The following is a 24,593-nucleotide window of genomic DNA, read 5'->3' on the forward strand; positions in this document are numbered from 1 at the left end:
TTGACAAGTCCGTGTTAGCCCCCACCCAGACTGCTAGGAACCTGGGTGTGACACTCGACAGTCAACTCTCCCTTACTGCCAACATTACTGCAACAACACGTTCCTGTAGATACATGCTGCACAACATCACTCAATAGGCGGCGCAGGTTCTGGTCCAGGCTCTGGTCCAGGCCCTGGTCATCTCACGCCTATACTATTGTAACTCCCTCCTGGCAGGTCTACCTGCTAGTGCCATCCGATCTCTGCAGCTCATCCAGAATGCAGCAGCTCGACTGGTCTTTAACCTAAATTCACTCACACTACTCCGCTCCTCTGCTCCCTTCACTACCAGTGGCTTCCCGTATCCGTTTCAAAACATTAGTACTTGCGTACCGTGCTGAGAACGGATCGGGTCCAGTCTACATCCAGGACATGGTCAAACCTTACATCCCAGCCCGTTCACTCCGCTCTGCATCTGCCAATCGGCTTGCTGCTCCCTCACTGCGAGCTAAACACTCAACAAAATCACGACTGTTTGCTGTCCTGGCTCCCAAATGGTGGAATGAGCTCCCCATGGACATCAGGACAGCAGAAAGTCTACACATCTTCCACCGCAAACTAAAAACACACCTCTTCCGACTATACCTTGAATAAAAGTTTAACCTAACACTTTAGTAGCACTTAAATGGCACTTACTTATAGCACATTGTAGTTGGGCTTTCTTGAAGAAATAATACTTTCTTGATTCTTGTTGTTCTGGGTTTGTACCCTCATGGTTGAATGCACTTATTGTAAGGCACTTTGGATAAAAGCGTCAGCTAAATGAAATGTAATGTAATGTAACTAGCAAATACAGGCTTATTGTACTCCATCACAATCTCAGTGTATGACGTTTATGACCTATTCTAATGAACCTGACATGTGGATACGTGGGTGATGTTTTGTGAGTAAAAAGAAACATGACATAACACACATTTCTTTATGTCTTCTGAAGCTCTACTATCTCAGCTCAGGAGCTCAGGTTGATGTTGACGTTGTGGGAAGTGTTGGGTGTCTTGAGATAATGCATTTTAGGATTTGGTGCAATACAAATAAAATTCAATTGAACACACAAGGCGCATAACAAGTTAGTGTGAACTCATTTAAAAAAGGCTGCAGATAAGAGTAGATAAAAGAATAACCAGTCATTGTAGATTAGATTAGATTAGATTTTTTGTTAAAACTCTATATTAGACCTCAATCAATAGATCAGTTTCTTGCTGCTCCTATTAAAGTCATGTAATGAGCTGAAGCCACAGCACACCTTGTATTTTACAAGCACCACTGGTTGTATTCGTAACACGTTTTTCCCTGGCTGGTGCTGGGAGAGGCTTATTGGTTTTCTCAGAATCCAGAACCTTAACGGTGTGTTTATTGTTGTTACCACGAAAACGAAGGGTACACCACCTGCTTCAGCAGGTTGTATTATTGTTACCATAACACAAAGGTTCAGTTAGCCTATCTATGTAATGCTTGAAAGCAACCTATATATATTTAGCTTGGAGGACTTGTACATTTGAAACATGCACAAACAGTTTTGCCTTTAAATTTGAACAAAATAAACCTCAACAAGAGCTTAAGTCTTTCCCAGTCTTAACACACGACATAAAGGCTTTTTGTCTGCCATTCCAAAGACCAAACCATTGTGTTATTAAAGAAGAATTGCAGCCTCACGTTTCTTTGCCTCTGCCAACCAGTCAAGTTGCAGGAAACATGGTCATAAACTCCCCTTGGCCAGAAGTGTTTTTGCAGAGGATAAAGATGTCACAGTGAAGTTGAACTACGCCTGTCATCACTTCATCATTTGTAGACATTTGTGTTAACTATGATCATGATAAGCGTATAAATTCTTGAGTGAAAAAATATTTTTTGTTTGTCACGTAGACCTTTGACCACCAAATTCTAATCCGGTCATCCATGAATCTAAGTGATGTTTGCTTAAATCACACTATTACACTTAACCATCAAACTCTAATCAGTTCATCTTTGAGTCCAAGTGAACTTCTGTGCCAAATCTGAAGAAATTCTCTTGTTCAAGATGTCAATAAACATCATGAAATCACAGAGATCTTGACCTTTGACCACCATAATCTAAACTCTTCACTCATGACTTTGAAGCTTGAGTGGGTAAGTGAACCTTTGTACCAACTTTGAAAGAAATCCGTCACAGTGCTCTTGAGATTTCACATTCATGCGAGAGGGTTAGACAAACAAATGGACGAACAAATGAATGGACAGACAAATGGAAAGTGTACGGATCAATAGACGTATGCACAAACAGACAACACAAAAACACAATGCTACAGGTGGAGCCAGCACTGAGGGAAAAAAATTGCGCCTCTCAAGAAAACAAAAGTTGATGGGAACTATAATTGTTTCCTAAAGTAAAGGACAAACGATAAAGACCAGTCAGTGTGCTTATCGTTTAGCAGGGGCATGCTCAGAGTGATGAAAAAGGACAGTCTCAAGCACCCAACACACCCTTTCTTCAATTCTATCCTTGCTCTTTCAGACAACACTCCTCTTTTTTATCACCCTCCTACTGTTCTCTAAGTTTTGATCCTCACCCGTCTCCTCTTTCCCTCTTAACCTCCTCTCACCCCTCTCAGTCGTCACCCATGCCTCCCCCCAAGGGCCACAGCGCGTTCAGCCTCCATGCCGTTCGACTTATGTCACCTCCTTCATAGAGTGCCTGTTTGCTGCCTGACTGACAGCACCAGCTGATGCTCTGCCCAGCTCAAGATTTTTCAGAGGCACTCTAGTTGGGTGACACAAATAGGCGCAGAAGGGTGAGACAGAATTTTGGTTTAATGAAGAAGAGCAAACAGCAATGAGGAAAATGCTTCTTGACTTTTTTGGTCCTTTTCAGTTTTTCTATCTTTCTTCTCCTTCTTCCACCTTCATCTCTTCCGCCACTCTATTCCTGGACATTCCTGGGGGGGCAGCCGAAGCCTCCAGACAAACACACCCTATATGAGGCTGGAGGTATGCCATCACTCCTCCCCCACTGTCCCAATATCCCTTTATCCTGATCCCTGTTTCGCTACTCTTTTACCTCTGTGCCCTTCTTCTTCCTTCCTTACTGTCGCTTCTAGCCGCCCCCTCTCCTTTTCCTCTACAACAATCTATTTACACCTGATTTAAAAAAAAACACACACAAACAAATACCATATTAATGAGGCCTTGCAATTTTGTATTTGTGTTGAGACTGCGTCAGAGATGTGTTAATGAAACCCTCTATGTATTAGTATTGTATTATTTGCAGTATTGTTATAAAACCCAGGTGTTTGCAGATGTGTTTTCCACAGAATGAGAGGAGAATGCTCATATTTGTTTAAATACTATTATATGTTTCAATTTGAATCATGTTTTAATTACACTTTTTATATTGATGACAATTGGGAAGGCAGAAAACGGTTTGATAACCGGTTATAGATTAGATTACAGTTTACAGCCACTGTGATCTAGTGGTGTGGCTCAGCAGCCCCTAAATTTGACCAGGCCAAAATTTAGTCTAGTCATTGTTTCCAGACTTTACCCAGTGGTGACTTCACCTGACTTTTCCTCTAGCACCACCAACAGGCTCACATATGTGACTTCAGAGGCAAAATGACACTAATTCCCCCCTTCACAGTAAAGTATTATAACTTTTGTGAACCCTAAAATGTCTGTACATTGATAGCCGTTGTGCAGTCTCTGTTCCAGGGTCTAACCACAGCATTTACTGATGTTTTAAGTGAGACTGAGCACCCTCTGTTCCACCCTGTGCAGTCCCACCAAGCAGTAACTGGCCAACCACTGCCATGCAACGGGACGTGCATGAGTTTAGGGGGGGAAGATGTAGCCCACATTGGAAAAGTAGTGAAAATACATTGAGAGAGAGAGAATGTACACTTTATATGACACTGTAGTGGCTCATTGGGTGACCTGCTGTTACATTTTCTAGCCAGTAGGGGGAGGTACCAGCCATCCTCCTAATCTACTCTTTTTTTTTACCTGTCTGCATCCTGTCGGCCATTTTGCCGCTCAAGCTAGAAGCATACTCCCTGCTTTGCTCAGATCGTTATCTGAAATCCCGTGTCGATGTGTGAGGTAACCCTGCTGACCTGTTGAAAGGTGCAGGGATTCTCATTATTCAACGAAGTGTAGTAAGAAATCCGTAGTTGCTGATTAAGAGGAGATTTACAGTAGAACACGGAGCGAAAAAAGTCTGCTAGCCGCTAGGCTAACGGTTACAATGTGAAAAATTCCATTGTCATTCGCTAATAGCGTTAGCATGTGAGATATGGGGAAATAGTTATGTCGCCTCGGATCTTTGTATGTTAATTGTCTATTGTTAAATGTGAATATCAAAAGCTACCTTGCTAGCTATGTTGTTTATAGAGGTTATTAGGGCAGATTTAAAGCACTGCTCCATGTTCATTTACTTTTTGCCTAATAGCTGTGGAGTTTCTACTCATTGAACTTCAGTATTAGCATGTAGCCATTATGTGCCTTGCATAAAAAACCAAAGAACTGATAATATGTGTATGAATGTATGCCTTAAGTCAATGTGATTCTGTTTTGATATTAATACTTGAACTTTATAGTATTCTAATTTAATTTAGCATTGAGTTTGTACTAAAAGATTTATATTTTGTTGTACAACAGAGTCAATTATAGGCCATAACTTGAAGTGGAGACTGTATTGATATGAGCAATTGTTCATGTTAGCAGATATGGTCAAGATATGACTGTGTGTGGATGACATTCCATATACACCTGTGACATGTCTATAGGTCAGGTTTTTGGTGAAGAAAAGAATTCTCCAGTGCCAGAGAGGACATTGAAGAAACAAGATTCCAGTTAACTGGATGGCGAGCCAACCTAAAGATCTTTGAGAGAAAGTTTTGACTTCCACGTTCTTCACTCCATGGTGTGGTAGGACAGACCCTGTACAAAGACGGATTGGGCCCCAACAAACAATCCACAAACTTGACATTTAAGACGGGACTTACGGACTTTGAAGTGACTTTTATGTGCACACTTTAAAAATTTTATTTATTTATGTTTATTATTTTGGGGAAAATTGATGCTGTATTGTAACTGTCCAACAAACTTGAACTGCAGTTTGTGTTCAAATACAAGTTCATTTAAAGCAATCCTGTTGTGTAATTCTCATTACTGATTCTCAGGTCCAGGGCTCCTACTTACCTAGAATCTCCTATCCTGGTCCACATTTACACTCTTTCTAGTGTAACCAAGGGTTACATAATTGGCGAGCCAGCCAGGAGCTCAGGGTAAATTGAGTATCAGTACTGGGAGATTGTAAAATGGACTTCATACAGCAGTCCGTTGTTAAGATTCCCAATGCAGTTATTTTAAGTGGGACAACCAATTCAGAAAGGGATGAAATAGTCCTTGATTTCTTGAAGAGGTATGGTAGTATTCAGAGAATAATACCAGTTGATGATGCTACCTCAGAGTTCTATCAAAACCTGATCGTTGAATATTCAAGCAGCTTGGTTATAGAAGCCCTAGAACCCCTTTTGCCATACAAGCACACACTAGATGATGATCCAAGTGTTGTATACCATATAAGGATACTAGCCAGTGTTTATACTACTAAGGTGGGGGGGGGGGGGGGGGGGGGAGTTTACTAAGTCCTTCCTTGCTGAGTTAAAGGACATAGCCAATCTTAGTGGTAAAGACTTCGAAGAAGTATTAAGGGAGATGATGTCACAGATCAGTGAGACTATTGAGACTGTTGAACCTGTAAAGGAGGCACCTGCAGGTCCATTGCAAACTGATTTAGTTGATGTGCCACACTTGCTCTCAGACCCCTTTCAGAGAGACAAAAGTGGCGCAGTCACGGTTACACCATTTGCTGGACTAAAGTCTCCATCCATTACGATAAGTGATGCGAATCCACCAGAAATTCAAAAGGTCGTGGTTGAGCACATTGTAAGGAGAGAGGACATAGGGGCACACATTCATTCCCCAGTGCGGCTCCTCTCCTTCTTTGGAAAGACCCCCAGGCCCAATAATGAGACAGACTATGATACTTGGCATTCACAAATCAAACTACTCCTCAGTGATCCCAGCATGCCTCCTCTTCAGCTATACAGAAGGATTCTAGAGAGCTTGCTCTCCCCTGCAGCTGACCTATTTAAGGGACTGAGCCCCAAATCCCCCCCGGTAGCCTAACGCTATTAGACTCAGCTTTTGGTGTTGTTGAGGATGGGGAGGAGCTTTTTGCTCAGTTTATGAACACTCTCCAAGATCCTGGTGAAAAACCTTCAACTTTCCTTCATCAACTGCAGTTTGCACTAAACCTAGCTGTAAAGAGGGGAGGGGTTGCACCTGAAGATGTAGACAAACACCTCCTTAAGCAATTCTGTAGGGGGTGCTGGGATAGTGCACTGCTTGGTATACTGCAACTTGAGCAAAGGAAAAGTACTCCACCATCCTTCGCAGACTTTTTGCTGATGCTGCGCACTGAAGAAGACAGACAAGCAGCAAAGGCTAATAGAATGAGAAAGCACATTGGCTCCACAAAACAGCGAGTCAATGTTCACTCTCAGAGGGATTGTAACTGTGTAGAACCAAAAGAGGAGTCAGAGACTCAACCCAGTGCCATCGAAGATCTTAAACGGCAAATGGCAAGTCTGCAGAGCCAGTTAGCTTCCTTTGTATCACAGAAACAGACAAAGGTCTATAACACAAAGGGAAAAGCCTGGGAAGTTTGCTGGTGAACCAAAGCTTAGTGGTGCAAATGCAGAGGTGCTGAGGCAGACAAAGGAGAAGCAGACCAGCAAGCCTAAGCCCTGGTATTGCTTTCATTGCACCAATGCTGCAAACCCCGCTTTAGTGAGTGAAAAGAGGAAGCAGTTGGAGGAAAAGCACCATGCATGGGACAGGCAAAACTATCCCAGGGAGTCCAACCCAACTTTAAACTAGATTCAGTCCCTGTTGTGGGACAAACAAGGGCTGGAGTGACTCAGCAACGTCCCTCAGAAAAAACTATTGAAACCAGAGCTCAACTACAAGTTAATCTAGCACATCAAAGCTGTAAAAGGTATCTTTCCAAACTTCCTGAAAGGTTAGTTGGTACAAAGAGTACAACCCAGGTGACCATTAAAGGTGACCAGTTCAACTGCCTACTTGACACAGGCTCACAAGTGACTACAATTCCCTAATCCTTTTATGAACAACATTTGTCAGAACAAGACATAAAGCCCCTCTATGACCTCCTAGAGGTTGAGGGTGCGAATGGACAAGCTTGACCTTATTTGGGCTACATAGAGACCAGCATCACGTTCCCAAAATAGTTTTTGGGTATGTTCATTGAAGTATCCACGTTGGCTCTAATAGTTCCTGATGTTCGGACCACTTCAGAGTCTTTCTCGCTGATAAGTACAAATACTCTTGATGTGGTGTATGACATTTACCATGAAGCTAGTCTGACAAGTCACCAGCCAGTTCCTCATGGCTACAGAGCAGTAATCAAAGTACTAGAGCTAAGGCGCCAACAGTCCAACATCAATCACCATGGTGTTGTGAAATTGCAAGGCAAGAATTCGCAGTCTATACCAGATAGGACCACTGTAGTGCTAGAGGGAATTGTTATGGCTAATGGCCTTAAGAACAAGAAAGCTGTTATTGTAGAACACCCCTCCCTGTCTTCCTTGCCTGCTTGTCAAAGGTTGCTTGGTAGATTTCCCAAAGCAGTGGCCTTTTAAGCTGCCAGTTGTAGTCAGAAATCAATCAGATCATGACATTGTCATTCCAGCGAAGTGTCAGATTGCAGAAATCAGTGGTTGTCAAAGTGTCTTGTCACAGGAGCATAGTGTGGTCAGCTCGCAGGAGACTGAACCGACCCAAAGGTCAAGCATGAGTGTCAACTTTGGCTAGTCCCCAGTCCCATCAGAGTGGAAAGATCACATCGCTCAGCTCCTTAACGACATGCCAGAGGTGTTCGCACACCACGAACTAGATTTTGGCAGAACAGACAATGTGACCCACAACATAAAGCTTTCGGATGAAACCCCTTTTGAACAGCGTGTACGACCAATACACCCACATGACAGAGAAGCCGTCCGAAAGCACATTCAAGAGCTTCTTCATACAGGGGTCATCAGAGAGTCAGAGTCTCCGTTCTCGTCACCAATCGCGGTCGTACGTAAGAAAAATGGTCCGGTTCGATTGTGCATTGACTATAGGAGACTAAATCTTCAGACCATAAAGGACGCTTATGCACCTCCAAAGCTAGAGGACACCTTCATGGCCCTCTCTGGGTCACAGTGGTTTTCCGTCCTTGATCTAAAATCTGGTTATTACCAGATCGAGGTCGAAGAAGCAGACAAGCCCAAGACCGCTTTTGTGTGTCCCCTCGGCTTCTGGGAGTTCAACCGTATGCCCCAGGGGGTGACCAATGCGCCAAGCACCTTTCAACGGCTTATGGAAAGGTGCATGGAGGATATGCACTTGAAGGAGGTACTAGTCTTTCTCGACAACATAATTGTGTTCTCCAAAGCTTTGGAGGAACATGAGGCAAGGTTAGTGAAGGTACTCACCCGTTTGAGAGAGTTTGGGCTGAAGCTGTCCCCTGAAAAGTGCGTTTTCTTTCAGACATCTGTGCGTTACTTGGGGCATGTCGTCTCCCGAAATGGAGTTGAGACAGATCCTGAGAAAGTTTCTGGTCTCCGAACATGGCCAGTCCCTCAGAACCTGCGAGACTTGAGATCTTTTCTTGGGTTTGCTGGGTACAACCGGAGGTTTGTCATGGGCTATTCCAACATTGTAAAACCCCTCCATAATCTAACTTCTGGTTACCCGCCTTCCAAAAAGGGCCTCAGAAAAAGGGACAACACAGTCCAGTACCACAATCCTAAGGAACCCTTCGGGGGTCGCTGGACACAAGCTTGCCAGCAAGCATTTAACCTGGTTATTGAGAAGCTCACGACCGCTCCTGTTTTAGGGTTTGCTGATCCAGAAAAACCCTATGTGCTCCACAACGATGCAAGCACCATTGGCCTTGGTGCTGTTTTGTATCAAGAGCAGGAGGGGCAGCAGCGGGTCATTGCCTATGCAAGTAGGGGCCTGTCACCGAGCGAGTCTCGCTACCCAGCGCACAAGTTAGAATTCCTGGCACTCAAGTGGTCGGTGACAGAGAAGTTTAGTGACTATCTGTATGGCAACCATTTCACTGTAGTCACTGACAGTAATCCTCGAACGTACTTACTGACATCTGCAAAACTTGATGCAACCAGTTATAGATGGCTTGCAGCTTTGTCCACCTTCACTTTCAATCTTCTGTATCGCCCTGGGAAGCAAAACGCAGATGCAGATGCATTGTCCCGCAGATCTCATGGACCTCTTGTTGATGACCAAAAATCACAAAAAGAGCGAGAACGCATCTATCAGTTTGCAAAGGGTCATCTTTCTGCTCCTGGGAACATTGATGCAGCGGATCATGATGTGGTGCAAGCCATTTGTGAGAAACAACCTGTCTATAGTGTCAGCAATGTCGACCACAGCTGCGCCAGTGGTGTTGCTTTTGTTGAGGCTCTTGCTATGTCCCCTGGTGCTGTGCCTGGCAGCTATGGGGAAGAGGATAAACTTGGAGGATTGCCAGTAATTCCTTATCTAACCGAGGCAGAGTTGATGGTTAAGCAGAGGGCTGACCAATGTCTCAAGCATGTTATACTTCAGATCGAACAGGGAGTGAGCCCACCTCCCACTTTGAGGCATGAGCTTCCAGATCTTCCACTCCTGCTTCGAGAGCTAAGTCGCTTAGAACTCCTTGACAACATCTTGTACAGGAAGCGCCAAGTAGGGTCTCAAACATTGCACCAGCTTGTGTTGCCAGTTGAGCTCCGGTAGACCGTCTTGACCAGCCTGCATGACCACATGGGTCACATGGGGATTGACCGCACGTTGGATCTTGTGCGTACTCGGTTTTACTGGCCAAGAATGGCTTTGGATGTAGAGAGGAATGTAAAGACTTATGGCAGGTGTGTTCGCAGAAAGGCTGCCTGAGAAAGCGGCACCCTTAGTCAATATTAACACCACACGACCCCTTGAGTTAGTCTGTATGGATTTTCTCTCGCTTGAACCAGACAAAAGTGGGACCAAAGACATCCTTGTGATCACAGATCACTTTACCAAGTTTGCGGTTGCTATTCCAACGCCGAACCAGAAGGCCCGCACGGTTGCGAAATGTCTTTGGGACGATATCATTGTGCATTACGGGTTCCCTGAGAGGCTACACAGTGATCAGGCACCAGACTTTGAATCACGCACTATAAAGGAGCTCTGTCAGATGGATAACATACATAAGGTGAGGACTACTCCATACCATCCCCAGGGTAAACCTGTGGAGCGATTTAATCGCACCTTGTTGGATATGTTGGGCACTCTTCAAGAACAGGAAAAATCTCACTGGCATGATTTTGTAAAATCCTTGGTACACGCCTACAATTGCACCAAGAATGAGGTGACAGGATTCACGCCTTATGAGCTAATGTTTGGGCGTCAGCCCCGCTTGCCGGTTGACTTGGCATTTGGGTTGCCTGTGAAAGGGGGGCAACACACATCACACTCCCAATATGTGCAAAACCTCAAGTCCCATATTGAAGAGAGCTACAAGCTAGCCACGGGTAATACTGCCAAGGTAGCAGAAAAGAATAAAACCAGATTTGACAAACGTGTAACTGCTTCAGATTTGGAAGCTGGTGATCGAGTGCTGGTCAGGAATTTTCGTGTTCGAGGAAAGCATAACATTATGGACAAGTGGGAGTCAACTGTCTATGTAGTAGTAAAAAGGGCCGGAACCCTCCCAGTCTACACCATCACACCTGAAAACAGGGATGGCCCACTCAGAACCCTGCATGGGGACCTATTACTCCCTTGTGGCTACCTCTTTCCCTGAAACAAGTAATGAGCCTGTTAAGCAGTCCCAAAAATGCAGACCAGCAACACGACTTAAGCCTGCTGCAGATGTAGAACAGTTCTCAGAAGAGGACGAGAATGGAACGTACTGGTTCAGTGAGTCCCCCAGTGCCGAAACCTCCATGTGAAACCTGGAAACCCATTGATAGCCGTTGTGCAGTCTCTGTTCCAGGGTCTAACCACAGCATTTACTGATGTTTTAAGTGAGACTGAGCACCCTCCGTTCCACCCTGTGCAGTCCCACCAAGCAGTAACTGGCCAACCACTGCCATGCAACGGGACGTGCATGAGTTTAGGGGGGGAAGATGTAGCCCACATTGGAAAAGCAGTGAAAATACATTGAGAGAGAGAGAATGTACACTTTATATGACACTGTAGTGGCTCATTGGGTGACCTGCTGTTACATTTTCTAGCCAGTAGGGGGAGGTACCAGCCATCCTCCTAATCTACTCTGTGTCGAGTTTTTTTTTACCTGTCTGCATCCTGTCGGCCATTTTGCCGACAGGATGCTCCCTGCTTTGCTCAGATCGTTATCTGAAATCCTGTGTCGATGTGTGAGGTAACCCTGCTGACCTGTTGAAAGGTGCAGGGATTCTCATTATTCAACGAAGTGTAGTAAGAAATCCGTAGTTGCTGATTAAGAGGAGATTTACAGTAGAACACGGAGCGAAAAAAGTCTGCTAGCCGCTAGGCTAACGGTTACAATGTGAAAAATTCCATTGTCATTCGCTAATAGCGTTAGCATGTGAGATATGGGGAAATAGTTCTGTCGCCTCGGATCTTTGTATGTTAATTGTCTATTGTTAAATGTGAATATCAAAAGCTACCTTGCTAGCTATGTTGTTTATAGAGGTTATTAGGGAAGATTTAAAGCACTGCTCCATGTTCATTTACTTTTTGCCCAATAGCTGTGGAGTTTCTACTCATTGAACTTCAGTATTAGCATGTAGCCATTATGTGCCTTGCATAAAAAACCAAAGAACTGATAATATGTGTATGAATGTATGCCTTAAGTCAATGTGATTCTGTTTTGATATTAATACTTGAACTTTATAGTATTCTAATTTAATTTAGCATTGAGTTTGAACTAAAATAATTATATTTTGTTGTACAACAGAGCCAATTATAGGCCATAACTTGAAGTGGAGGCTGTATTGATATGAGCAATTGTTCATGTTAGCAGATATGGTCAAGATATGACTGTGTGTGGATGACATTCCATATACATATACACGTGTGACCTGTCTATAGGTCAGGTTTTTGGTGAAGAAAATAATTCTCCGGTGACAGAGAGGACATCGAAGAAACAAGATTCCAGTTAACTGGATAGCGAGCCAACCTAAAGATCTTTGAGAGAAAGTTTTGACTTCCACGTTCTTCACTCCATGGTGTGGTAGGACAGACCCTGTACAAAGACGGATTGGGCCCCAACGAACAATCCACAAACTTGACATTTAAGACGGGACTTACGGACTTTGAAGTGACTTTTATGTGCACACTTTTAAAATTTTATTTATTTATGTTTATTATTTTGGGGAAAATTGATGCTGTATTGTAACTGTCCAACAAACTTGAACTGCAGTTTGTGTTCAAATACAAGTTCATTTAAAGCAATCCTGTTGTGTAATTCTCATTACTGATTCTCAGGTCCAGGGCTCCTACTTACCTAGAATCTCCTATCCTGGTCCACATTTACACTCTTTCTAGTGTAAGCAAGGGTTACAATATCATCCAATGAATGTACACTATCATTCACTCAAAAAAACGTTTTACGTTATGACACAGCCAGAAATAATTGTGCCACCACTGAAACATTTTAGTAACTCAGTAACAGAGATGCGTATCTTTAGTCCAGGTGATCAGGTACTAGCTCTGTTGCCTGTGGTTACCTCTCCTTTTCAGGCCAGGTTTGTGGGGCCCTATACTGTTGTGCGGCAACAGGTCCACCCAGCTTTGCCATATTAATCTTTTGAAACCTTATTTTTCTCGTACGTCCACAGGAGCAGTGGTCAAACCGGCGGCGGTGGCAGTTCCTTTTGGGGTAGTAGACTTTTCCCCAATCCAGGTGGACGGGAAGGCTGATGAACTTGATGTCACCGGCTGCATGACACAAGGCCGTTTGAAAAATTCTGAGGTTCTGAGTAAGCTTGAGTCCTTAAATGGCCACCTGTCAGCAGATAGAATAGTTGAACTTTGCACTTTAATCAGATCATATGACAATCTTTTCTCAGATGTTCCTTCACAGACACATCTGTTAAAGCAACCCAGTCTCATCAGAAAACGTACACCACCTACGTTGGTCCACTTGGAAAAACGTAGTATTCTCACAATTTGGCCTCTCAGATTGTGAGATACCTACGTTTTTGTCTGCCCATTGTTTTGCATTGGCCTGTGCCCACGTCACGTGACTTTCAAGTTCCCGTCTGCGAAAACGAAAACATGGCGGACATTCCTTGTATTTTCAGATAAAAATGTCATTTTATAATATAGTTTGGGCATTAAAATACATTCTGACACCATTTCTAGCGAGAAATATGCTCTTTGCTTCCACAATCTTCAGCCAGTTCATGCTTACGATCTATATTTTATTAGTTATCACGAATATTTTTCAGATCTCGCCAGAAAAATCGTAGTAATGTAACGTTTTTATCGTTGCTATGGTGGTTGCTGTGAACGCTGCCATGCCGTAAACCACGTCGTAGCGTGCTGTTTGAATCATCGTCCGTGCGTTGCGTCGTTCAGTGAGCGTGAACGTTATTCACGTTATTTGATATTAATATTTGATGATAGATTACACCTCTAATTCGAAGGATCTAAGAAGTCCCCGCAACTACATTCATACCGAGGCGGGCCCGAGTGCACATGCGTGAGCGGACCTGTCATCTTGGACGGCTTAGTATAGCGAGTGCACATTTTTACAGTATATATGCCTATTGTGTATTTGATAAATTTGATATGGACTGATGATGAACATTAAGATTATTTTTCGTATATCATTAATACATTTTTTATCTTTACTTTTTTCTTATAACTTTGTATTTGTATTTCTGCTATGTAAAGAGTTGTTTGTACATACTGTTAATCTTCATGTGCTCTGTAATAGCGATGAATAATAACAAATCTGCTGTCTACTTGAATTTTAATTTTTTTATTTTGTATTACTGTATAGAGATGATAGACATACTGTATAAGGCAAGGGCTAAATCAATTATATAATTTATATATAAAATTCAGCAAACAATTCCAGCAGCAAATGGTTTCAGCAGTTCACACAAGGCGTTGGGGTTTGAAGGGTTTTTAATGTACCATACATACAAAACAAATTTGACTACATTCCTAAAATATAAATTAACAGTAAGCTAAAGAAACAGCAAGATAGTCTTTTCAATTAAACAAATACAAATAATAGTAATATTACATTATTAATATATACTGTATATACAGTATATATTGTATATACAGTATATATACTGTATATATATTGACATGCTCTGTTGTAATACATCTATATATCTATCTATATATGTGTATATATATATATATGTGTATATATATATATATATATATATATATATATATATATATATATATATATATATATATATATATATATATATATATATACACATGAGTGTAATATTAACAAAAACTTCTTGAAAAATAAACACTTAACATTGAACCTTTTATGTCACATTTGTGTGCGTGTATGCGTTTTGTGTATATTCATGTTGTGTGTATGTATGTCAACTCCCGGTGTTCTCCTTTGGCACACACTGTAAACATTAAGTAATTTTAGGGACAATCAAATCCAATTAAGAGACATTGTACATACCACATGGAACAGGGCTCCCGCTCCACCAGTTCCATTACGTTCCCCTGAAACACATTAAAACATGTTTACCATTAAAAGCAAACCTATGGTCAGATGACTTTACAGTTTGAAGTTGTGGTGATTGTAAATCCAGTTAGTATCTCTGTAGTACAACATTTTTTTGTATATTACAACTAAATTTTTTTACCTCAAATTACAACAAATAAAACCTTCAACCTTTTGCTTTTCAGTACCTTCTTCACCGGGTAATACTTCTCTCCTCCAGTGATTGAACGGTTGCTTCTGAAAGAGCAAAACAAGAGTACACTTACTCTCAATCTGACCTCATATATTTTAATATTAGCATTGTTGCACAATTTGATAATCAATTGTCAGTGAACATCCTAATACTCCTACCAGAGCTATGTATTTAGCACATGCATCATGGAGATCATGGGAACCTACTGGAAATGCTAAAAAACTGGGTGTGTCAATCTAGGGCTGCAACAACTAATCGATTAACAGTCGACTTCCACTCCAACAAAAAACAATAGTGTTTGGGGTTCCACAGGGCTCCTTCCTGTGCACTTTTAACTTGACATGATTCCCCTTGGCTTTATCATCAGCAAAAATAACATGATTACGTTGATGACCAGCAACATTTCATCTCATTATCCGCTGATGACTTCAAACCCATTAACTATTCAGCTGGTTGGAAAGAAATAACCACTAGATGGCAGCAAACCTTATTTGGCTTTAGAACAGGGAAAAAAACAGATCATGCTTATGGGTTTTAAATCATAGACACTAGGGCTGTACAAGATATCTAAAAATTACGGTCATCGCAATATCAACATGGGCGATGTACATATCACAAAAGACTGCTTGGACTGCGATAAATGGTGTTCAATGTGCCATGTATTCACGCTCTGCATGTCAATATATTTGGCCAATTAGATGGAGCCCTGCTGCCCTAGATAATAAATTAAAGATATTCAGTTCATTGTGCGCCGGCTCTGTCAAATTTCGTACTGCCTCCTTAAAAAATTGTTAGTAATCACGCTTGTCCCGGGCCAAATTGATGTCTATAAATGGATGATTATATAAAAGAATTGCACAGCTTCTTTAATATAGTCCCAGAATCTGAGGGAAAGGTAACGGCACACAAACACAGACTCCGCTGCTTACTTTTCTCACTTTAGTCGCCCTACGACATATGTTTGTGAGTCCAAATCCACTAAAAATATGTGAAAAGATAAAAAATCTAAAGAGTAAACATGAATGATGAGCTCAGTTTTAGGGATCATATCCATTCACACACTCAGATATATATATATGAATATAATACTCCAATTTATTACCACAATATCACAACTCTAGCAAAACAAATTTCCATTTACATAATGTGATGTAGTGTCATGACAATTGTAGAAACAAAGTTCACAAACATCAGTCATCTTTAGGAAGATTTCAAAGGTTAGTTACTCTGACCTACATGTATGTATTATTTACTTGTGTAACACCTTAGTAAAAATACAACGTTATTGTGTTCGTTTTCTAAAAATGTCACCACAACATACCCTGATTCAACATGGCACTGGGAGGCTGCATGTCAGGACTGGTGGAGGGTTGTTTGAGAGGACAAGCGGCCAGTTGGCTGATGGGTGGCTGGTTGGCAGGAATGATGGAGGGTTGGTGAGTGGAGGGATGCTGGTTACTCCAACCTCAATGGAACAAAAACACATTAATATCAGAGTAATGTTTTGTGGTGCATACTAGCATATTCATTATTTTCAATACATATAAATAAAATACATCCATACAACTTAATTTGATCTATGCTTTAAATGTGGTGTTTATGACTTTTGCAGTAGACTGAGCTATATGTTGAGATTTCACATTCAAGTTAGTATACACATACACACTACACTATACTATACATTCCTAACGTTTCACACCAAACTGAAACGTTAGGAACCAATATAAACTCTGCTCCATGGTAATTATTAACAAATGCCTAATACTTTTCAATGCTGAAATATTAAAATTCATAATTGCTCATCCCATACCTGTCCAGGAGCATCAGCTGTTGTGGAGCGTGTCAGGATTCCCGCGATGATGACAATGCCCGCCCCCTACTCTGGTTCTGATTGGCTAACCCCTGACCCTAACTCTGAAGGTCCTCATTCCTAAACACCAATACATAGCTCTGGCGCCAATCAGGATTACTAGCCAATCAGAGGGAGAGTAGGGCGGGTGATGACTTCGTCATCCCACAGGCCCCCCCCACCACCACCACCATCCCTAACTTGCAGCCACCCCTCCCCCACACACACTGTGTACATACTCTCTGGACTACTTATGTATTCTCTCACAACAATATTTATACTTGTGTCCATATATTATGTCCATATACTTACACCAATACTCTTCTGCATGATATATTTTGAATACTTCTGAACATTTTTTATGTGTTCATACTGTATGTATCTTAGTGTATTCATTTTCTACTTTCACTACCAATGACATTGACTCTGTATAAATCTATGGTATCCATCTGACTTGATACATATATCTGCATTCAATTTGGGCAAGTGTAGACCTAATTTTCCTTGTGAAACACTTTTCATATCACAGTCTTCCCTTTGATTTTTAACATTGCTACTCCCTTCCCCTAGACCCCAATGCAGCATGGTCCCTGGTTTTCAGGATTACATTATAGAGTACCTAGTGGGTGCATGTTTTAAGAGGACCCAAATATGAACTACTAAGACGTCACATTGTTTCTCTTGAGCTCATGGAAATGACCTTCAACTTCCACCTACTGTCACCTGAACCATACCGTACTGGGTGTGATTTGAGGTTTTGACTGTTCATACCTGGACTATATCTTCACTCCAAGTGGTGGGACAGCCTCACACTTGGATGTAAACCAATTTTAGAACATATTTGCTTATACTGGAGATCTTTTAAAGTAATGTCCCAGAAATGATTTCTGATAGAAACCCCTGCCTCATTACCGCTTACCAGCTACTGATTTAAAGTGAAACATCTATTGCTGTACTGCTGTGTTCATTTCTTTGATGTTAAGAATGTTTCTCATATGACCTTATCAAATTGCATTGTGAAACATCTGGGTCACCTAATTTTAGTGTAAACAAGAGGGTGGACTCTGACTTATGACTGGATGTATTTAGCACTGATACACAAGCTTGATGTTACACATCTTAAACAATATGATATGGGCGCCACTTAGACAACCAGACCTGTGTGCTTTGCTGTGACTATAAATGACTGAAACCTCAGATAAAGAAAGTAATTTTCTGACTTCAGTAGCTGAGGTACTCTCTACAGAATGTAATGTGCCCATTCTACTTCAAATCCATTTGATCCTTTTGTGTTTATTTTGCTTAAAGCAGAGCATTCACTGCTTTAACTCAATCAGCATCTTATCTGCCAATAACATGGTGTAGAAGTGCAAGGAAATCCCAATATGTTATGATCAATCATTTATTATGCACAAAAATTACATTAAGGCAGTTGCTGGAAATGATATGATCAACAATTCTCATGCAAAAAAATACAAAAATAGTGTTTGGGAGAGGGGGTTTCAGAGGGAGGGGGCAGCTATGGAGAAAGTTCTGTCACTCCAGGTTTGCTGCTTGGTGTGATGGAGACAGGAGGTTAGCATCAGGAGCGGAGGCTGCAGGAGGGAGTGTGGAGCTGGAGCACAGTGGTACAGCTTCACTTGAGAAGAACACAAACAAACCATAGTGTTAAATTCTGAAGATGGTTCCCTCTGATTGTTTTTTTTTTTAAAGATAAACGTCAGACAGGCCACTAAACACTAAATATGCTAAAGCTAACAGCTACCCAACACAAAGCTAAGGCCTTCCTAAGGCTGCCAGGGAGTAGCAACAGTAGCAGTGCAGCAACAGAGTTATTCACACGTTTACCTAATCACAGCACTCGCAGTTCTTGAGCAGCGAAGAAGTAACTCTCCATGTTTTCCTCTTCAGAGGAGGAGTCATCCAAAGACATTGTTGCCGTTCCAGAATATGTCGGACCCACTGCAGCCTGCTGAGCTTGAACTTTGTGCAATCTTCTCTTGAGCACGCAGAGTAGACCCTCATGTCCCGTCTCCGTAAATGCCTCAGTACTGCCTGAGAATATATGATAAAAAACAAAACGTTTTAATAGTGCGTTTGTGTGTATGTATATGTACACACATACAAGGCTTTCTTTTCTACAGAAATCTTTTTCCTGAGTTGATGTCTCTGCTTATTGCCATCTAGAATGTGAAACCAAACACTAACATTTTAATGCCTCTGCAATAGCCAGTTGCCGGAGGCATAACTGTATGTTTTCGGGTTGTCCATCTGACCATTTGCCTTAAAGACAAAAGGTCAAGGCCACAATGACCTCATCTTACGGTATCAGTTGTCAAGAGGTTACAGTGACATTTATATGAGAAAAAGTATGTAGAGATATGTACACAGAAACTGCACTGGTTAGCAGAGTCATACAACCGCAGTGCGGTAATTCTAGTTTTGTTTTTTTTATAAATGGGTTAGCTATTTTTACAATCTACAAATAGTAATCAATACATTTTGTCACAGTATATTACACAAAGAAATTGGCATTAAAGTTGGCATCTTGTTGTCTCACCAGCCTGACGATACAGCTGAAATCTTTGCTGCTTAATGCTCAAATAGAGTCCTCAATGGCGTTCTGTAAGTCATTTTGATTTGTTGGTCCTTGTGAAGAGGAGAATAAAATGAATTAGTGCCAATATCAGTTAACAATCAAACCTTTTTGTGTAGACCTTGTGTAAACAGAGTCAAAGGACATTGTGCAACAATGACATACATTTTTTCCACAGTACCTGTCGTCCACTGCTGAACATCTGACACCCATTACTGGACTGTGTCTTCCTGTAGAGTGGTGATGTTCTCAAGGTCCTTTGCACAGTCTGTCAAAACAAAATCAGAGTTACAAAATGTTAATGCTGCACAACCCTTTGCAGATACGGCTAGTATTTGCACACCACATCGGAGCAAAACAAAACTGCAGTCTGTGAAGCAAGCAGTTTTTGTAGATATAAGGGAAGTGCAAATATTTCTGCACGGAACATATTCAGTCCCTTAAGCAAAAAAACAATGGCCGACAGCAACCTCAACGCCTTCGTCTACTTACAGACTAGTGAGTCTCGTGCTGCCGCCCACTGACCGATACATCGCCCTTTTCTAAAACTAATGAAGGCAAATTCACACATGTAGACAGAAATAAACAGTATAAATTAAAAAGGTGTAAATATTGCTAACATGATGTTTGATGGGGTCATCATTATACATAACAGAGGAAAACTTTGCACATCTATTTCGTGAGACAGGCGACAGGTGCGTAGGAGAAGGATAAATTCAGAAGGTGGTGGGGTTTTTGTTTTCTACTTTCCAAACATCATTATTCATAAATAAAATTGGTAGGGTACAAGAAAACGTTGCGTCGTAAAATAAGGGACAATGTAATATAACTTTACGTGTTTTGTCGTCTCATGGATGTAGTCAACCAAGGAAGACACCTCAGAATCCTTGGCCAGAACAACAAAAAATCAATCAAGTCTCAAACATATAAAAATATATACATATTTACAAATGTACTGTTTATGGCACTCTAAATTTTTTACCCTGGTTGGCTCTTAAAGCCGTATAGTTTACGGATCCCATCCACTGCAAAAGCCAACATGGAGGGTGTGCACGCAGGGCACTGAATGCTGCACCTGAGACAGCCTCTCAACTTCAAATTTGGCATAGGTCTATTCCAGTAATGCATTCTGCATGGTATCCCCACATATCTTAATCTGCTAGAAAAAGACAAAAATCCAACACTATATTATAGTAAATATATGGGAAACATATTGCAAGCAGTGGGTAATTAGTTCCATTTTATACTCACCGACCTAAGACTTTTGTGCGATGTTCAGGCATGCTAACAAAAGCTTGCCGTGACATTCCCAGAGCCGCAATCTTGAGATCCTCATATTTAGTGAACCAATCCACTGCATACAAGGTTTTAAAATTGACTGTTGCTGGCCAGTACCCACTTTCAACTAGATCAGCAATGTCCACTGAAAAAGTCTTTGAGTGTATCGCCCTGAAATTCAAAGACAAAAAGCAATTATTTCAATGCACAAGCAATCTTAAATGACATTACTGCATATATTTTTTTTCCCCAAAAAACATTTAGATTCCTTCCAATCAAATTTACTTGCCTTCCTGTGGAAAAAGTTGTTTTCCCAGTTGAACAATCACAGCAGGGAAGCATGCTTGGTCAAAAATCAACCATTCTAGGAAGCAAGGGAAAAATAATTTGATGTACTAAATTCCAGTAACATCAACATTAGTCAGCGGAGGTATTCTTTCAGTGTGATATTAACTTATATTTCACCCAGCGTACTTTGGGGATTTAATAAAAAAATTATATTTAGTATATTATATAAAATGGTGTTTGTGGTATGTAACTTAAAAGTACCTCTTTAAGGGTAGGAGAATTTCTCTCCCTCATCTTCCTCGATGTATGTGGATGGTGGCAGTGGCTTAAACCCGGCTTCTGTTTCTCTCCAGGTCTCCTTCTCTTTGGGAGAGGCTGCCCTTCCTGTTCCTCATCAAGCAAAACAAACTGTTCGGTCCCAGTTTTTGACATTGCTGAAACTCCTGTACTTGGATCCTCCTTGATTAAAAAACAGAACATACCAATTGTTACTTAAAATGTATCGCAACGCCCGAACATCTTGTTTTGAAAACATTATTGTCATATTGCATACTATAAATTAAACCAAATTGATCTGATATTGTGGAGTAATGGTAGACATCTAAATCTAAAGCATTCATAAATCAAAGTTCAATCATAAACCATCCTTAATTTGAAAGACGAAATCAAACTATCACACTCCAAAAATAGGGAAGCTCTCAAAACTTAGAATGAATGTATAGTGAAGGCCCCACAATGGGCCTTTCACCCTGCACCCTACACTGTATCGTGTAGAACTATTTTATGGGCTGATTCGTGGTTTCTGTTAGTTTCCTTATACCATTACATGATCTGTTTATGTTTATATTTATATTGTAGCGTCCCTCAATGATGAGCTAAGCGTCTGGAACTGGTCTCACCAACCATGTATTCACATCCCAGGTAACACAGGCTACAATGGGCCGTAGCCTGAGTACAAACAATAGAATATTAGCAAATGAATAGCATCCATTGTCTGTATCGACAGACTCCACATTCGCTGTGTCAGCACTCTTCATAACAGTGAAGAAGTCTAATTGAAAATTCAATTAGAAAATTCATAGTATTGCACATCAGATGAATCTGCCTCCAAAAGGCCAACACAACATAGCAATACCAAAATAAATGTACAGTTGACTAAGATTCTGTAAAACAAAAACGACATTTATCTGACTCTCAAACACCACAAATATTTAACGTTTTCCTTGTTTGTAAAAATTATGGATTTTAACTGAAAGGCTCTCATAGATGTATCTATTGTTGTTTTATACATTAATCTAAATACTTGATTTCACGGTAAAGGAAAAAAAAGGTGTACTCCCATCTTCTATATCTTTTATAAAGGATAATGCAGATTCAGAAGTTAAATAAAATTCCCAAGTAAATCTGTTTTTCTTAATTCCTTTTAACCAGCTTGTATTTGTTATAGAAGCTGCTGCAAAGATCATTGCACAATTACACAACTGTAAACAACTTTTATCTTTATATTGCACATTTAAAAACAGCCTGATATTGTATGCAGTAGGCTATTTCTATTTTGTATCTTATTAAATGTTGATTGTGATTCTTATCTTTATTTTCTATCTCTGCAGAGGATCAATAACTTATCATAACTGATGAGGAACAAAAGTGAGGGAAAACATATTAATCTGTGGACGTTATGTCTCCAACACGCAGAGTGTAACCCTCAGCTGAACGGTGTTCAGCATCAGTCGTACAGAGGCTATGGTGCGTAAAAGCGCATTATGGAGCGCTACTTCCACGTACTCAACCAAATACCTGGATGCTAAGCTCACAATGTGGAGGTTGTCACACAGTGTGCGTATGTTTGCATGTTGTGTGTGTGAGTGGTGGGGGGGGGGGGGACGCTGCCAGGTCAGAGTGGATGGAGATGCTGGAGGCTGCGGACCAGAGACGCGCACAACGCTTATGCCGAGAAGGAGGATGATAAGACGAGCGCAGTCTATTTCCCATCATAATGCTATCTGTGATGACGAGCACGGAGGCAGACAACCTCACCGAGCAGTGCGACTGGTTCAGCGAGGAGAACCGAACTGAGCCGCGCGTAACCGGCCAGCTGGACTCGGCTGGCTGCCTCTTTCTGTCCATAATGCCCAACGGAGACGCGATTCCAGCGCTGATATGCATCTTAGTGCTGCTGACCATCTTCTCGTTTCTGGTTAACGGGGTCGCTCTGTTCGGGATCTGGCGGTCCGAGGACCTCTCCTGGGAGCCGCGCTGTGCTTTCCTCAAGAACCTGATTCTGAGCGACCTCATGCAGACTGTCAGCATCAGCCCGGCGGTCATCCACTCGTTAGTCCAGCGCCGGACGATGGAGTTCAGCACCTGGTGTTATGTGCAGTACTTCACAGGAACCGCCAGCATTTTCTGCAGCCTCGTCACCATCACCTGCATGGCGCTGGAGCGCTACTTGTACGTGTGCCACGCCATCCACTACCTGGTCATCGTCACTCAGGTGCGTCTGCGGCACACCCTGAGCCTCATCTGGGTCTTCTCCATCTCCATCGGCACCATCAACATGGTGCTGCTGCACACGGGCCGAGGGCACAAGATCGAAGGGGCCACCAAGGGGCTTCTGTGCGAGCCGGACGTGGTGGAGCAGCACATGGGATTCCCCCGCGCCTCAGCGGTTTTTCGCAAACTCGTGGGCTCCTGCACTCTGCTGCTGTGCCTGTTCGTCTACGCCTTCTCTTACTTGAGGATGTACCGGGATGCGCGCAACGCGGTGATCCCGTTCAACACGGTCAACACCAAGGCGCGTAAAACCGTGCTGTTTCACTGCGGCATGCTGTTCCTGCAGCTGCTGCCGCTGCTCATTAAGACCACCTCGGACGCGGTGTGGGAGGTGGAGGGCACCGTGGCTATGATGGGGCTGTCCTCTCAAGACCAGGGCGCCAGCAGCACGAAGATGACCCCCTCGACCACGGCGGCCAGGCTCCACATGTCCCTGCTGGTCATGCTCATCGTGCCCCCGTGCATCAACCCGCTGGTGTACGTGCTGAGGACCGCGGAGCTCAGGCGGGCGCTTCTGAGACTGTTCCGCCAGTGGACGCAGAAGAGGGGCGCGGGTGTGCGCGAAGTGGAGGGGGTGAGGTTCAGAGAAGTTGTGCCTCTAAACCGAGTTCAGGCGGGTTAGCGTGAGTTCAGTCAAAGTGTTTTTAAGAACAAACTGATACATGGCTCAGACGCAAGGAGAAAAATGAAAACACAAATGTCATTCTGTTCTTATTATTCATCCTGTTTTGATAAATGTGAGACAATCATAATAATCTGTTTGTGTTATAGATTTGATTTCAAATCAGTGTCCAGCAATCTACCACATGCCCGAATGATAAATGGAAAACATGTTTTTTTATTTTTCAAATCAAAACCTGAACCCCTGCTACTACACCTTGCCCCATGATCTCTAAATCCTCTCCAGCTTTAAGCATCAGGAGGTTCATCCCATTCTCTCCCTGGCAGATCCTCTCAACCCCAGATAGGATCTGCTGTCTCCACAGATTATCTGTGTCCCGGTGCAATC

The 24,593-nt window shown here is 42.1% G+C and overlaps 1 protein-coding gene and 2 long non-coding RNA genes across 3 annotated transcripts; 1 reads left to right on the forward strand and 2 right to left on the reverse strand.

Annotated features, from left to right (window-relative positions):
* Positions 1 to 706: 706 nt before the first annotated feature.
* LOC117765080 lies at positions 707 to 18,534 on the reverse strand. The gene is made up of 3 exons (XR_004614497.1): positions 18,346 to 18,534; positions 2,979 to 2,987; positions 707 to 719 (listed from the first exon to the last, which is right to left on the reverse strand). It is a non-coding gene; the product is annotated as an uncharacterized LOC117765080 (long non-coding RNA).
* A 222-nt stretch (positions 18,535 to 18,756) lies between these two features.
* LOC117765079 lies at positions 18,757 to 20,851 on the reverse strand. The gene is made up of 3 exons (XR_004614496.1): positions 20,717 to 20,851; positions 19,647 to 19,733; positions 18,757 to 18,924 (listed from the first exon to the last, which is right to left on the reverse strand). It is a non-coding gene; the product is annotated as an uncharacterized LOC117765079 (long non-coding RNA).
* Positions 20,852 to 22,904: 2,053 nt separating this feature from the next.
* On the forward strand, positions 22,905 to 24,593 carry LOC117765066 (olfactory receptor 14I1). The gene has a single exon (XM_034591313.1). The coding sequence runs from the start codon at positions 23,028 to 23,030 to the stop codon at positions 24,204 to 24,206; it is 1,179 nt and encodes a 392-aa protein (XP_034447204.1). The 5' UTR covers positions 22,905 to 23,027; the 3' UTR covers positions 24,207 to 24,593.

The sequence above is a fragment of the Hippoglossus hippoglossus genome, chromosome 7, assembly GCF_009819705.1.
Source record: "Hippoglossus hippoglossus isolate fHipHip1 chromosome 7, fHipHip1.pri, whole genome shotgun sequence".
Lineage (NCBI taxonomy): Eukaryota > Metazoa > Chordata > Actinopteri > Pleuronectiformes > Pleuronectidae > Hippoglossus > Hippoglossus hippoglossus.